The sequence below is a fragment of the Toxotes jaculatrix genome, chromosome 20 (genome assembly GCF_017976425.1).
Source record: "Toxotes jaculatrix isolate fToxJac2 chromosome 20, fToxJac2.pri, whole genome shotgun sequence".
NCBI classification, from domain to species: Eukaryota; Metazoa; Chordata; class Actinopteri; family Toxotidae; genus Toxotes; species Toxotes jaculatrix.
The window spans coordinates 104879-117581 of record NC_054413.1 but is presented as its reverse complement, the minus strand read 5'-3'; the positions used below and the strand labels follow the sequence as shown (position 1 = coordinate 117581).

Genomic DNA, 12703 nt, shown 5'->3' with positions numbered 1-12703 from the left:
GTTCAGACCGTGTTCAGGCTCCGTCACAGATACTGAAATACACAGTGCATCAGGTTTAACCAGAAAACAACAACTTTTTAAATCAACACAGAATTTCTACATTTTACTCTGCAGCAGAAAACCAGGTTTCCACAGAGCTGCTGCTTTTATGAATGAAGTTGATTTAAAATGTGTGTAAATGCTCAGACGCACGTGAATGAACATACACCTGATTTCACCTGTTGAAGTCTGAGGCTCCACTTTGATTATTTCTAATTATAATTAATTATATAAACTCAACTCTGCACCTACGAATTCTTCAAATCTCAAACCTTTATTTAAAACAAGGATTTATTTGTTTCACATATTTTTTATTTAGGTGTTTATATCCGTTCCCCCGGAGGCGCATGCGCCATGACCTCTCCGTATTTCCGTGTAGTGGAGCTGTCAGCAGTCTGAGGCGGATCACCACACACGGTAAGTTTCTGTCTAAACTGCCGGTATCGGTACCGGATCATCTCGGTTCTCTCTTTCCGGGCCTCCGGCTCCCCTCGGCGGCTCTCTGCTGAAGCTGCAGCCGCTCTCATTAGCTCGGAGGCCGGCGGAGAGAGCCGCGGATCACCGGTGGGTCTGAGCCGTTTGTTGTTTCCTGATTGAACCTTCATCAATTCACACAGGTGGAGGCAGCGCACTTCCGCTCACGCTTTCACAATAAGAGTCTGGACCGTGCGCCAGATGACAGTCTCTTATAAAATCCGTTGTTAAGAGAAAATCTGTCAGTTGTAGTATCAGCCTCAGAAACTGATCAGGTTCTAATCAATTCTTGGATCAGGACTCGACTTCAGCCAGAGGTGGAGGAAGTACTCAGATACTGCACTGCAGTAAAAATGCTAGTACACTGTAAGAAATGCTCTGGAGAAGGACTTCCACAGAAGGACACACGTCCCCTGCCGCAGGTCTGTGTGTGAAGCCATCAGTTTATTGTTGGCAGTGATTGATGACACAGTGTCTGATCATTAGCTGGAGTTCGACTCAGAGCAGTGAACACCTTCACCTGAAGAACCTTCAGGTGTCTGACTTTGGTTTGTATCACAGGATTTTTACAGAGGTGGAGGAATTTACGACCTTTGACCCTGATCCGCAGCGTTGTCCTGACCTGGTTCAGCTTCATGTTTGATGATAAACCAGTGATGAGTTTCCAGCAGCAAAGTTTTAGAGTGAAGCAGCTCAGACTTTTATTTTGAAGGTAGAGCTGTGTGGATTTCCTGTGTGTTAGTGTGTGTTTTAATGGAGTCGTTTCCTGGCCCGATGAAGGTGATGAAGACTGTTTACTGGTGTTTAACAGTGGCTCTGATGGTTATTGATGTATTTATTAATCAGCTGACTTCAGATGATTGTTACTGATCGGTTTTTGTATTGATCCAGTTTGGGTGACAGGTGACAGGCTCACAGTGGTATCTGATCTCTGTGCAGTTTGATCAGTGATCAGGTTTTCAGCTAAACTCTGTCCCCGTTCAGCATCAGACCAGAGTCCAGGACAGACCTGAGACCTGGACTCGCTCTGCTCCTGCTGACGTTGCAGAAATCTAAAGGTGTTTCCTGCTGCTCGGTGACTCTCAGCACTGTCACGGTTCCTGCTGCAGACACGTGGGAGAGTCAGTGTGACAGCAGGTGAAGAAATCAGCTGCAGCCTAAGATTCAATATGAACCTGTTTTCTGTTGTTATTTATTTATTATCCAGTAGTACCTCTGCAGTAACATGTAAATATATAATCCATGTAACTCCAGTTTACACTTACCCTGCCTGCACTTTATCCATTTTGCATAGCTTTTGTATACATTGTTCTATTTTTTGGATGAAAGTGTCTTGTTTTCCACCTCATGCTGCTCACGTGTCTTAAATCGTCCCCCGAGCACAAAGAAAGTTCTGGATCTGAATCTGAGCTTTGACACGTGACAGTAAATAATAATAAAATAATAAAATGTGAAACTAACGAAAGCTCTGGTTTTAGGTTCAGAGCAGCTTCGAGTCCCGTCTCCTCCTGAAGTTACTGATCAGACGCTCAGTTCAAAAATCAATCTGTCAATCAGACGAAGGAACGGGACTGCAGCAGCTGCGTGGAGCTGATGATCACAAACGGCAGCATCATCGGTTTGATTATCGATCGCTGGTTTCAACAGTAACAAAGAGCAAAGCAGGTCTGACAGGAAACATCAGCATCAGTGTTGAGTTCAGTTTGAGAGCTTTGTTCGTTAGGATGGGTCCTCACCTGCTGCTGAGACAGGCTGAGAGACAGGCTGAGAGACAGGCTGAGAGACAGGCTCAGAGACACACAGAGACAGACAGGCTCAGAGACAGGATTGTCCTCGTGTTTGTTTTGTTGCGTCTCACTGAGTGTGGACTTTTGTCAGTGAAGTGGACGTGAGCTGGAGACTCATCAAAACTCACATCCAGTCAGCTCTGTCTTATTTTGGTAAAAGTTCACTTTGAACCTTGTGTGTGTGGTTTGACCTGTCCAGGCTGCCGTACCTTCATGTTTGTATTTATTTATTTCCTCTGAACAGAAAAGAACCAAAGAAGAAGAAGATGAAGAACAAAGTCAGCAGCACTCAAGGTGACACACACACACACACACGCACACACACACAGACACACACACACACACTGCTGGGTGACGTCCTCGACGTCCTCACGTTGACGTCCCACAGGACAGACTCACAAGACAGTCCCGCAGGACAGACTCGCAGGACAAACTCACAGGACACATGCAGCAAAGATGGCTTAATACGTATGAAGGTGAAGAAGCTAGGAGTGTTTAAACCACAGCGTCATGAATGTGAACGTGAGCTGCAGCAGAACAATGAGTCGCGCTGATTGTATCAACTGTCATCACTGTTATCATACTGCACTCTGATTGGCTGTTTAACACAGAAACATCAACCTGACCAGCAATGCTAACAACTGTGTGTGTGTTCAGTTAGTGTAAAGAGACGGTCCTGGTCCTGGCAGCAGTACCTGAACGAACAGAAAGCAGAAGCTGCTCCTCTGACACTGTTTACACAGGTAACACACACACACACACACCCCTCAGTGTTTCCTACAGCAGTGTTGCAGCGTAGCGCGGTGTGTAACCGATGTGCCTGCAGAGATTCCTGCGGTTTAGAGGGAGAGATTGTAACAGGTTATTTTCTACTGCTACAATTTTTTAGACGTTCCCTGAACGCCTCACACGCAGCTCAGCAGATGCTAGCTCAGACAGGTGTGTGTTAAAAAACCAATTAGTGTGAAAGGAGTGAAATGGGAGATTTACCTTCACCCAGTGGTTTTATCTACCTGGACAGGTCTCCATCTACCTGGACGTGCCTCCCACACTTTTCTAAAAGATGTTTGTCGTGTGACCATTCCAGAGACCAAAGTGCGAATCATTGACAGTACCTGATGAGTCTCACTGAGCTTCATCCAAAGTGCAGTAAAGTGAAAACCTCGAACTCAGATCAGGATTTGTTGTGTCCCCTCTTTGCTGTTAGACCAGCTCCAGTTCTCCTCAGTCCACCTGCACTCGGGTTCTCAGGTACCTGTCGGGTCGGTTGTTCCAGTGTCCTGGAGAACCTGTCTCAGTTCCTCTGTGGGTTGACTCTGTGGGTCCACCTGATGCAGGACTCCTTGTCCTTCTGGTCTCTGATGATTGTTTGTCTTTCTGACCTGTCTCTTAGTCCCAGTCCTTTCCCAGTAGGAAAACTGGTTTTAAAGTTGGGATGAAACTGGAGGGCGTCGACCCACTGCACCCATCCATGTTCTGTGTGCTGACGGTCGCTGAGGTAACGCGCACACACACACACACACACACACACACACACACACACACAGTCAGGTGACTAACCTCTCTCTGTCAGGTGATTGGCTGTCGGCTGCGTCTCCATATCGACGGGTACTCAGACTGCTATGACTTCTGGGTAAATGCTGATTCAGCAGACATCAGACCAGCAGGCTGGTGTAGAGACCACAACCACAAGCTCCACCCACCTAAAGGTGAGTACAGATAGCCCCGCCCCCTCATAGGTAACCATCTGAGACAGGTGACATCATTCTACCTGTCTGTCTCTTTCTCTGCAGGTCACAGTGACACAGACTTTGACTGGCAGATCTACCTTCAGTCCACAGGCTCTCATGCTGCTCCTCTGACCCTGTTCACCTGTCGCACTGCAGTCAGTATACACCAGTCTCACCTGTCTCTCTGACCATCTCTCTGTCTGCTCATTTTTCTGTCTCACCACCTGTCTGTCCCTCAGGACTGTGGGTTCAGGGTGGGGATGAAGTTGGAGGCGGTCGACAGGAAGAATCCTGGACTTGTCTGCGTTGCTTCCGTCGCAGACGTCGTCGAAGATCGGTTCCTGGTCCACTTCGATAACTGGGATGACACGTATGACTACTGGTGAGACAGACAGGTGACAGACAGGTGACAGACAGGTCACAAGTACTGCTCACCTGTGATTGTATAAAGAGCAGTGGTCAGTGGTAGTGTCAGTAGTAGTACTGTTAGTATTCGTAGTGCTGCAGTACAGCGTCGTATTTGCAGTAAAGCCTGTAGTTGTGATGTTGAACAGCAGGTGGAGCTACAGCTGTTTTCATTATGTTCACTGAACTGATTGATCCACAGGTGATCAGATATTTATTGATGAACCTGTGGGTGAAGTGCAGCGTGTAGGTATCGGTGTATTGATGACGTAATGTTTGATCGATCAGGTGCGACAGCAGCAGTCCGTACATCCATCCTGTCGGCTGGTGTGAAGAACAGGGACGACCTCTGACCGCCCCTCAGGGTACACGCAGTACACGCAGTACTTTTACACACGGGTCATGTGTGTGTGAACACAGTGTTTTTAATGTGCAGCACTTTGTTTTGCAGGTCATCCAAACCCTGAGAGCTTCCTGTGGGAGGAGTACCTGCAGGAAACCTGCTCCGCTGCTGCTCCCAGTTCAGCCTTCACACTGGTGAGGAAACAAGGAGGCAGTGGGAGCAAGGAGTGACTGACAGCTTTCAGGTCCAATCAGAAAGGTGGTTACAATGATTGACGGGTGTCTTTGTGCCTCTGTCTAATCAGAGAGCTCCACATGGTTTCCAGGTGGACCACAGATTGGAGGCTGTTGACAGGAGGAATCCCATGTTGATCCGCGTCGCCACGGTGACAGATACAGATGACTACAGGGTGAAGGTACTGTCTACCTGTCTGTTTACCTGTCTGTCAACCTGCGTGTATGTGTGTATCTGTGTGATGTCATAAAGGTGTGTCTGCCTGCAGATTCATTATGACGGCTGGTCGCAGCAGTTTGACGTCTGGTGTGACAGCGACCTCTGTGACCTTCATCCCGTTGGCTGGTGTCAACGCACAGGACACCCACTGGAACCCCCCCCAGGTCAGACAGACAGGTCAGAGAGAGAGACAGGTCAGACAGACAGGTTATTGACAGACAGGTTAGAAGAGACAGACAGGTCAGACACATGCAGATATGCTTTAGCAGTGTTATGAACGTTGTTTACTTCTTTCTGTGTGTGTGAGACAGGCTCCTCCCCCGTCCCTTCCCCCTCACAGGGTGTCTGTCCCACTCCAGGCTGCAGAGGGGTTGGACACATTAAAGGAGCCAAATACACTGGACACCACAGGTACACACCTGTCTCATGGGGACAGACCTGTGATGCTGAGTCATGGGTCGGTCTGTGTTTTTTTCCCCGTCTCCACAGCTGTTTCCTGTTTTTAAAATCTCTCTCTCTGTTTTCCTGTCTGACTTTATGTGTCTCGCCCAGTGCCTTCGGCTGTCCATACTCAGATATTAATATGCGTAAGGAGGTGGTGCTCCCTGATAGGCTGGGAGGAGAGCGAGTCGTCACCCTGGTACCTGTCACCGTGCGTCAGTCAGACAGGTAACCGCAGACAGGTTAAAGATAATGTTTCACCCTTCAGTTTTCAGGGGCTTTTAGTGTGAAATCTGAAAGACAGAGGAAGTCCACACCTTCTCTCTCTCTCTCCCTCACATAGTTTAGTATTTTGAAAAACTGATTCATTATATTTTATGTTTCTGTCTGTCTGTGTCTTTACCTGTCTCTCTGTGCGACAGGAGTGGTGTTGACGTGAAGACAGAACTGAGCGATACTCTGCTGCTTCCACTGGGGAAGAGAAAAAGACTGACAGACAGGTGAGACAGATAGACAGGTGAGACAGAGAGGTGAGACAGATAGAGAGACAGGTGAGACAGACAGGATTTTTAAATACGTGCTGAATAAATGTGGGAGAAGCAGCTCTTGACCATCGAACATGGTCTTCCTCACTGCGACCCCCACAGGTGTTAATCAGTGAGTCCAGTCAGACCTGTCTGTCTCTCCGTCTGTCTCTGCTGGATGATGTGAAGTGTGTGTGGGTGTTTGTTATGAGTAGATTATCTCTGGATGTTATATAAAAGTAGATTATATAAGACTCACACACACACACACAGACTCACACACACACACAGACTCACACACACACACACACACACAGAGACACACACACACACACAGACTCACACACACACACACACACACACACAGACTCACACACACACACAGACTCACACACACACACACACGCACAGACACACACACACACACACACACACACAGAGACACACACACACACACACACACACAGACACACACACACACAGACTCACACACACACACACACACACAGAGACACACACACACACACAGACTCACACACACACACACACACACACAGACTCACACACACACACAGACTCACACACACACACACACGCACAGACACACACACACACACAGACACACACACACACACACACACACACAGACAGACACACACACACAGACTCACACACACACACACACACACACACACACACAGACACACACACACAGACACACACACACAGACACACACACACAGACACACACACACACACAGACACACACACACACACACACACACACACACACACACACACACACAGACACAGACTGTGGATAGAAGCAGGAACTGGTGAATATTCGACTAAATTCACATTAAAAAGTTAATTAGTTAAACAGGAAGTTGTGATCTGAGCTTTCACACATCTGGAAACAGATTTACAATCAGACAGTTAATCCAGAGTGAAACATCTGGTTCACAGCAGCAGGAAACACATGGAAACTGTCTGAGAACGAAGACGACATCTGAGTAAAGACAGATCTGGTTTCATCTGTCCATCTGTCCAACTGTCTGACCTGAAATGATCCAGTCAGAACTTTAAATGTTTGACCAAAGGTTCACAGGTTATTATAGATTATTACAGGTTATCATAGGTTATCACAAGTTATCACAGGTTATTAGAATAGAATAGAAATCTTCTTCCTGTGGGGGAAACATAAACTGTCTTAGGTAAAGGGATTTTCAAAATAAAGGTTCTAACAATCACTCAGTCCCTCTGTTTGTGAACAGAAGGATTTTTTTACATTTTTATAAAATTTATAAATGAAACGTGTCTCACTTCACTTCTCCTCCTTCTCTCCTCTGGCCCCGCCCCCAGAATCTCTCAGCCAACCAAATTCCTTCATATGAAACAGGAAGAGGAGGAGCTTCACCTGAGAGCCCTGGGACCAGGTACAGTGTGTGTTACCTGATGGTTTCCTGTGAGGGGATGCAGGTAACACCCTCATGTGTAGGCGGGTGTGTGGTTTGTGTGTCCAGGACAGGACGTTCTGAGGTGGGTAACGTTCCTGTGAAAGAGAAGCCGCCTCCCAGGGTTCAGCTTCAGGCTCTCACAGTTCTGTCACCATGGCAACCACAGGAACCACAGCGAAGAGCTCTCTGACTGGTCAGGTGACCAGTTTAACCTAAATGTGTTTTAACACAACTAACTTAGTTACCCTAACCCCGGGTTAAAGCACAGGCTCCTGTTCCACCTTTGTCTCTCGCAGTGAAAACACCCAGCTTCCTCCCTCGCTCTCCTCAGTGTGTTTCCATGGAAACAGCAGGCCGACGAAGTGGCTGTTTCCATGGAAACACTTCACTATGGTAACAGCCGTGTCGGTTGTGCTCTGTGTTTTATCCTTTGAAGGACTGCAGGCTCTCAGCTCCTCCTGCTCCTCAGGTCACATGACTCCTGTTTCACGAAGTCGTGTCCCTGCAGGGACACGGAGCCAGGTTTCGTGTCCCTGCAGGGTTTCTGTTGGTCCTGCTTTTGACTGGATGCGTCTCGGGTGCAGGACGCTGCGCTGCGTCACATCCTCTGTCTTCAGGACGTGTTTCTGAACCAGTCGTTACACAGTGTAGACCTGTGAAGCTGTTTTCTCATTTGATCAATGAATCACTTACATTTTCAGAAGACAGTGAAAATTGTCCACCTGAGTAACGGTGACGTCTCCAAACGTCTTGTTTTGTCCATGCAGCCCAAACCTGGAGACTCTCGCTCCAGAGGAATTTACCTTTATGGTAAATCAGAGTTTGCTGAGGTTTCCTTTGTAGGAAACTGACCACGCATCAACCTAACCCTAACCCACTCACTCACTCACTCACTCACTCACTCACTCTCTGACCCATCTGTCTCTCCAGCAGCAGCAGCAGAGTCCAGTCTGCAGGCTGCCCTCCACCAGTCTGTCTTCCTGTCGGCCATGTCGGCGCAGCCAGGCCGCGACCTGTCACTGTGCTGGGAGCAACACCGCAAACTGCTGCCGGGCGTCGCCGGGGTCCATGCCGAGACTGTCCAACAGTGGAGCGTCCAACAGGTCGGTACGATGAGACAGAGAGAGACAGGTCAGCAGTGTGCACCTGTCTCTCTCCTGACTGGCTGGTGTTAGGTTTAGTCTTAGCCCATGTTTTAGTCGTGAAGGTTAAAAGTTTGGAAATCGTCTCGTTGTCTTTGTCCAAGTCAAAGAGATTTCAGTTTTTACTTTTACTCGTTTTCAGTCCTTTCAGTTTCAGGGTTTTGTCAATGTCTTTTCACCGAGGGACAAAGTGTTTGTGTTTCACTGACTGTCTGCGACCTGTCTGTCTCTCCGCAGGTGTCCGATTTCATTGAGTCTCTCCCTGGTTGTGAGGAACAGGCAAAGCAGTTCAGAGACGAGGTGAGACGACCAATCAGCTGCTGTAGCTTTAATGACATCACATCAAACCTGCTGTGGTCTGATTGGTTCTTGCCTCTGTCTGTCTGCCTTTTTAGCAAATTGATGGGCGGGCCTTCCTCCTGCTCACCCAACGGGACATCGTGAGGATCATGTCAATCAAACTCGGTCCTGCCCTCAAGATTTACAACTCCATCCTGATGTTCAAACACGCCGAAGACAGCAGCCAATCACGCGCTGAAAACAGGAACCAGTCACACTCTGAGGTAAGGAGCCAGTCACACAGTAATGACAGGAACCAATCAGACACTGAGGATAGGAACCAATCACACGCTGAGGACAGGCAACAAACAGACACTGAGGACAGGAGCCAGTCACACGCTGAGGACAGGCAACAAACAGACACTGAGGACAGGAGCCAGTCACACACTGAGGATGGGGACTATTCCCACACGGAGGACAGGAAGCGGTCTCACACCACTGACACCTGACACCTGCAACTCATGACGAGCCAATCCAGAAAACACCTGATTGTAGACTTCGCCGCTCCCCCCGATCCATGGGCAGGACTTTGTTTTCTATCCAATCGTGTGTCAGATTGAACTTTCTGATGTCATAAGAATGATCTCAGGCGTGTTTCTCTAGAAGTTGTCAAGTTGTCATGTTGGAAAAAACAAAATGAAACAAATATGTTCTGTCACAACACCTGAGCTCCATTTCAGGCTCTGCCTCTGTTCAGGGGCGGGGCTTAATACAGGTGTCCTTGATAAGACTGAAACCTGAACCTCCTTAGACTCAACTCACTGAAACCAGAACCAGCGTGCAAAGAATTCTGGGATGTTGAGGCCTAAAGGAGACACCTGCTGTGATGAACCTGAAATGGGACTCAGCCGCCAAAACGAAAACCCCTGCACCTGAAAACAGGATGTCTCTGACAATCAAGGTGAAATTCTAATAGTTAATAAAAGTTTTTAAAGTCCTGGATGAAAACGCGGCTGCTGCCCTCTGATTGGCTGAAATTCCTCCGTCAGTCTGAGACATGTTTCTGTAAACAGCTTCATATTTACCACGAAACTGTCAATGAAACTACACGAGAGAAAAAATGTACGATTCACACGTTCACCAAAGAAAAACTGACTTCTCATTTTCTTCTTCTGCTTCTGCAGAAGTAAAAGAAAAGATTTTAACTTTCATCAGATAAATCTACAAGACGCAGTCAGGAGGAAAATCTCGTTTCTGATTTAGATCATCCCTGAATTTGAATTTGAAGTCAAATGAAAACTCAGCTTCAGAATTCAGTCATTATGAAAAAACTGCACTGAAAAGTTACCAAAGAGTCGTCCCCATGATTCACAACAGTAATATCTGCTGCTGAGTCATAAACACAGAACCATGACGTGGCGCTTTTTCTTTGGTGAATATTCTTTGTCTTCTATCAAAATAAAGAGTGATTTTGTTTTCATGACTGTCATAAATAACCACAGGAAGTGATGTCATTTCCTCTGGAACGGTTTGTTGCACCTGCTCAGTTTATGAATTTCAGAATCGTCTGGACTCGTCTGCTTTTTCAACGACTCCCCTCCAGGTTTTACCTTTAAGCCGTGACATCGTCCAAAGTCCCACCTCCTTTGCTGTGATTGGTCAGTTTGTGGAAGGTGTGGGGAATTAAAGATGGCATCAGCTGTGGATGGTGGATGGGCCAGAGTTTATATTTATAATTTTATTCTCTCTAGTGTTTTAAAGGTTATCTATTGTTATATCTATTGTATCTCTATAGAGTTCTATTTTAAAGTTTATATATATAAATATATATATTTGTATTTCAGTCTGTCCTGCAGGGATTCAAACCAACTATCTGACAGGAAGTTAACTCAGACTCCACCCCCTCTGTGATGTCACAGCTAGGGGTGGGACATATGTTTCCCTCAGGTTTCCATGGCAACAGCTGATGAACTTAAGCATCTGAGTTGTTTTAATGTTTCCAACAATCTGCTGATATTTATATGAACTTTCTCTGTGCTGTTTCTGTCAGTGTTTAATGAGATCAATAAAGTTTCTGATCATGTGCTGATCATCTATTGGTTCATTAGCTCTCATAGACCAGGTGAGTTACTGAGTGTCACACAGGTGTTTTTTCTGTGTGTTATACGTATGTGTGAATTCACGATGCACGTCGTCGTCTTCTGTCCCTCGCTGGATTAATCACTGACTCACTGAATTTAAATTTCTGGAGTTGTGTCCTGGGTCTGTCATGTCCTCATGTCTGTCCTCAAACAGGTGAAACAGCAGTTGAGGATCAAAGTCACAGTGAAGCAGAAACGTCAGGAGACTGAAGCGTCAGCTTCCATCGTTTGAATCACTTCTTCTTCTGTGGTCTGATGTTTGTCTCCAGAGGAGGGAGCCAGGACTTCACTCAGGTTTTATTTTATTTTCTCCTCTTGGCTCCTGTTGGTTGGACGTTTACTGTTGTGTATGTCCTGAAAGCTGCTGTCCTCACAGGACTGAGACAAGCTCTGTGATTGGCTGTTTGTTGGAGCACGGCAGCTCGTCCCTCAGGTCTTACGTCCACAGGCTTTGTTGAGTTTCTGATATTTTCTGACACTTGTTTGTCTTTTGCTCTGAGGATTGAAGAGTTTTGAACAGAAATGACTAGATTCCATTTTTTTACAGTGCAGTCTCTTTATAATTTACCCATAATTCACAGCAGGTGAGTGGGAGTGAGGAGGATGAGGCAATTTGGATGATGAAGAGTCTCTGATGTTGGGTGTATGGGGTGTCAGCAGGGACAAACTTCCTCAGCTTGTACAGAAACTAATTATTGAGATGCTGCGGAGCAGATCTGTCTCCTAGCAACAGCAACATCCCAGAATCAGCATCACCCAGTGCTGGTCCAGGATCAGAGACACAGAGACGGGGTCCAGAGCAGATCCAGGATCAGAGGACAGAGGAGGTCTAAGACAGCTCTGGGTGTCTGGACTGGATCATTAAGACAGACAGAAGAGACAGGCCAATCAGGGAGACAGCTGGTCAGACAGACAGGTGTCAACAGAGACAGACGTGACAGAGACAGGTTAATGAGACCTTTTTTACGAACGGACAGACAGACAGGTGGTGTGAGGTGTTTTCTCTCTCTCTGTCTCTCTCTCCTCTCTCTCTCTCTCTCTCTCTGTCTTTTTCTCTCTGTCTCTCTCCTCTCTCTCTCTGTCTCTCCTCTCTGTCTCTCTCTGTCTCTCTCTCCTCTCTCTCTGTCTCTCTGTCCCTCTCTCTCTGTCTCTCTCTCCTCTCTCTCTGTCTCTCTCTCTCTCTGTCTGTCTCTCTCTCTCTCTCTGTCTCTCTCTCTGTCTGTCTGTCTCTCTCTCTCTCTCTGTCTCTCTCTCTCTGTCTCTCTCTCCTCTCTCTCTGTCTCTCTCTCTCTCTGTCTCTCTCCTCTCTCTCTCTGTCTCTCTCTCTGTCTGTCTGTCTCTCTCTCTCTCTCTGTCTCTCTCTCTCTGTCTCTCTCTCCTCTCTCTCTGTCTCTCTCTCTCTCTGTATCTCTCTCTCTCTCTGTCTCTCTCTCTCTCTGTATCTCTCTCTCTCTGTCTCTCTCTCCTCTCTCTCTCTGTCTCTCTCTC

The 12703-nt window shown here is 47.0% G+C and overlaps 1 protein-coding gene across 1 annotated transcript; it reads left to right on the top strand.

Moving 5' to 3' along the window:
* The first annotated feature begins 381 nt into the window (after positions 1 to 381).
* Positions 382 to 9909, top strand: LOC121200350 (lethal(3)malignant brain tumor-like protein 4). The gene is made up of 18 exons (XM_041065601.1): positions 382 to 456; positions 2545 to 2594; positions 2958 to 3043; positions 3694 to 3798; positions 3874 to 4009; positions 4094 to 4185; positions 4270 to 4412; positions 4724 to 4800; positions 4887 to 4972; positions 5083 to 5193; positions 5281 to 5395; positions 5543 to 5642; positions 5784 to 5900; positions 6095 to 6172; positions 7559 to 7632; positions 8584 to 8756; positions 9033 to 9095; positions 9191 to 9909. Exons 2-18 carry the CDS (start codon positions 2567 to 2569, stop codon positions 9581 to 9583), a joined length of 1977 nt encoding a protein of 658 aa, XP_040921535.1. The 5' UTR covers positions 382 to 456; positions 2545 to 2566; the 3' UTR covers positions 9584 to 9909.
* Positions 9910 to 12703: the final 2794 nt, after the last annotated feature.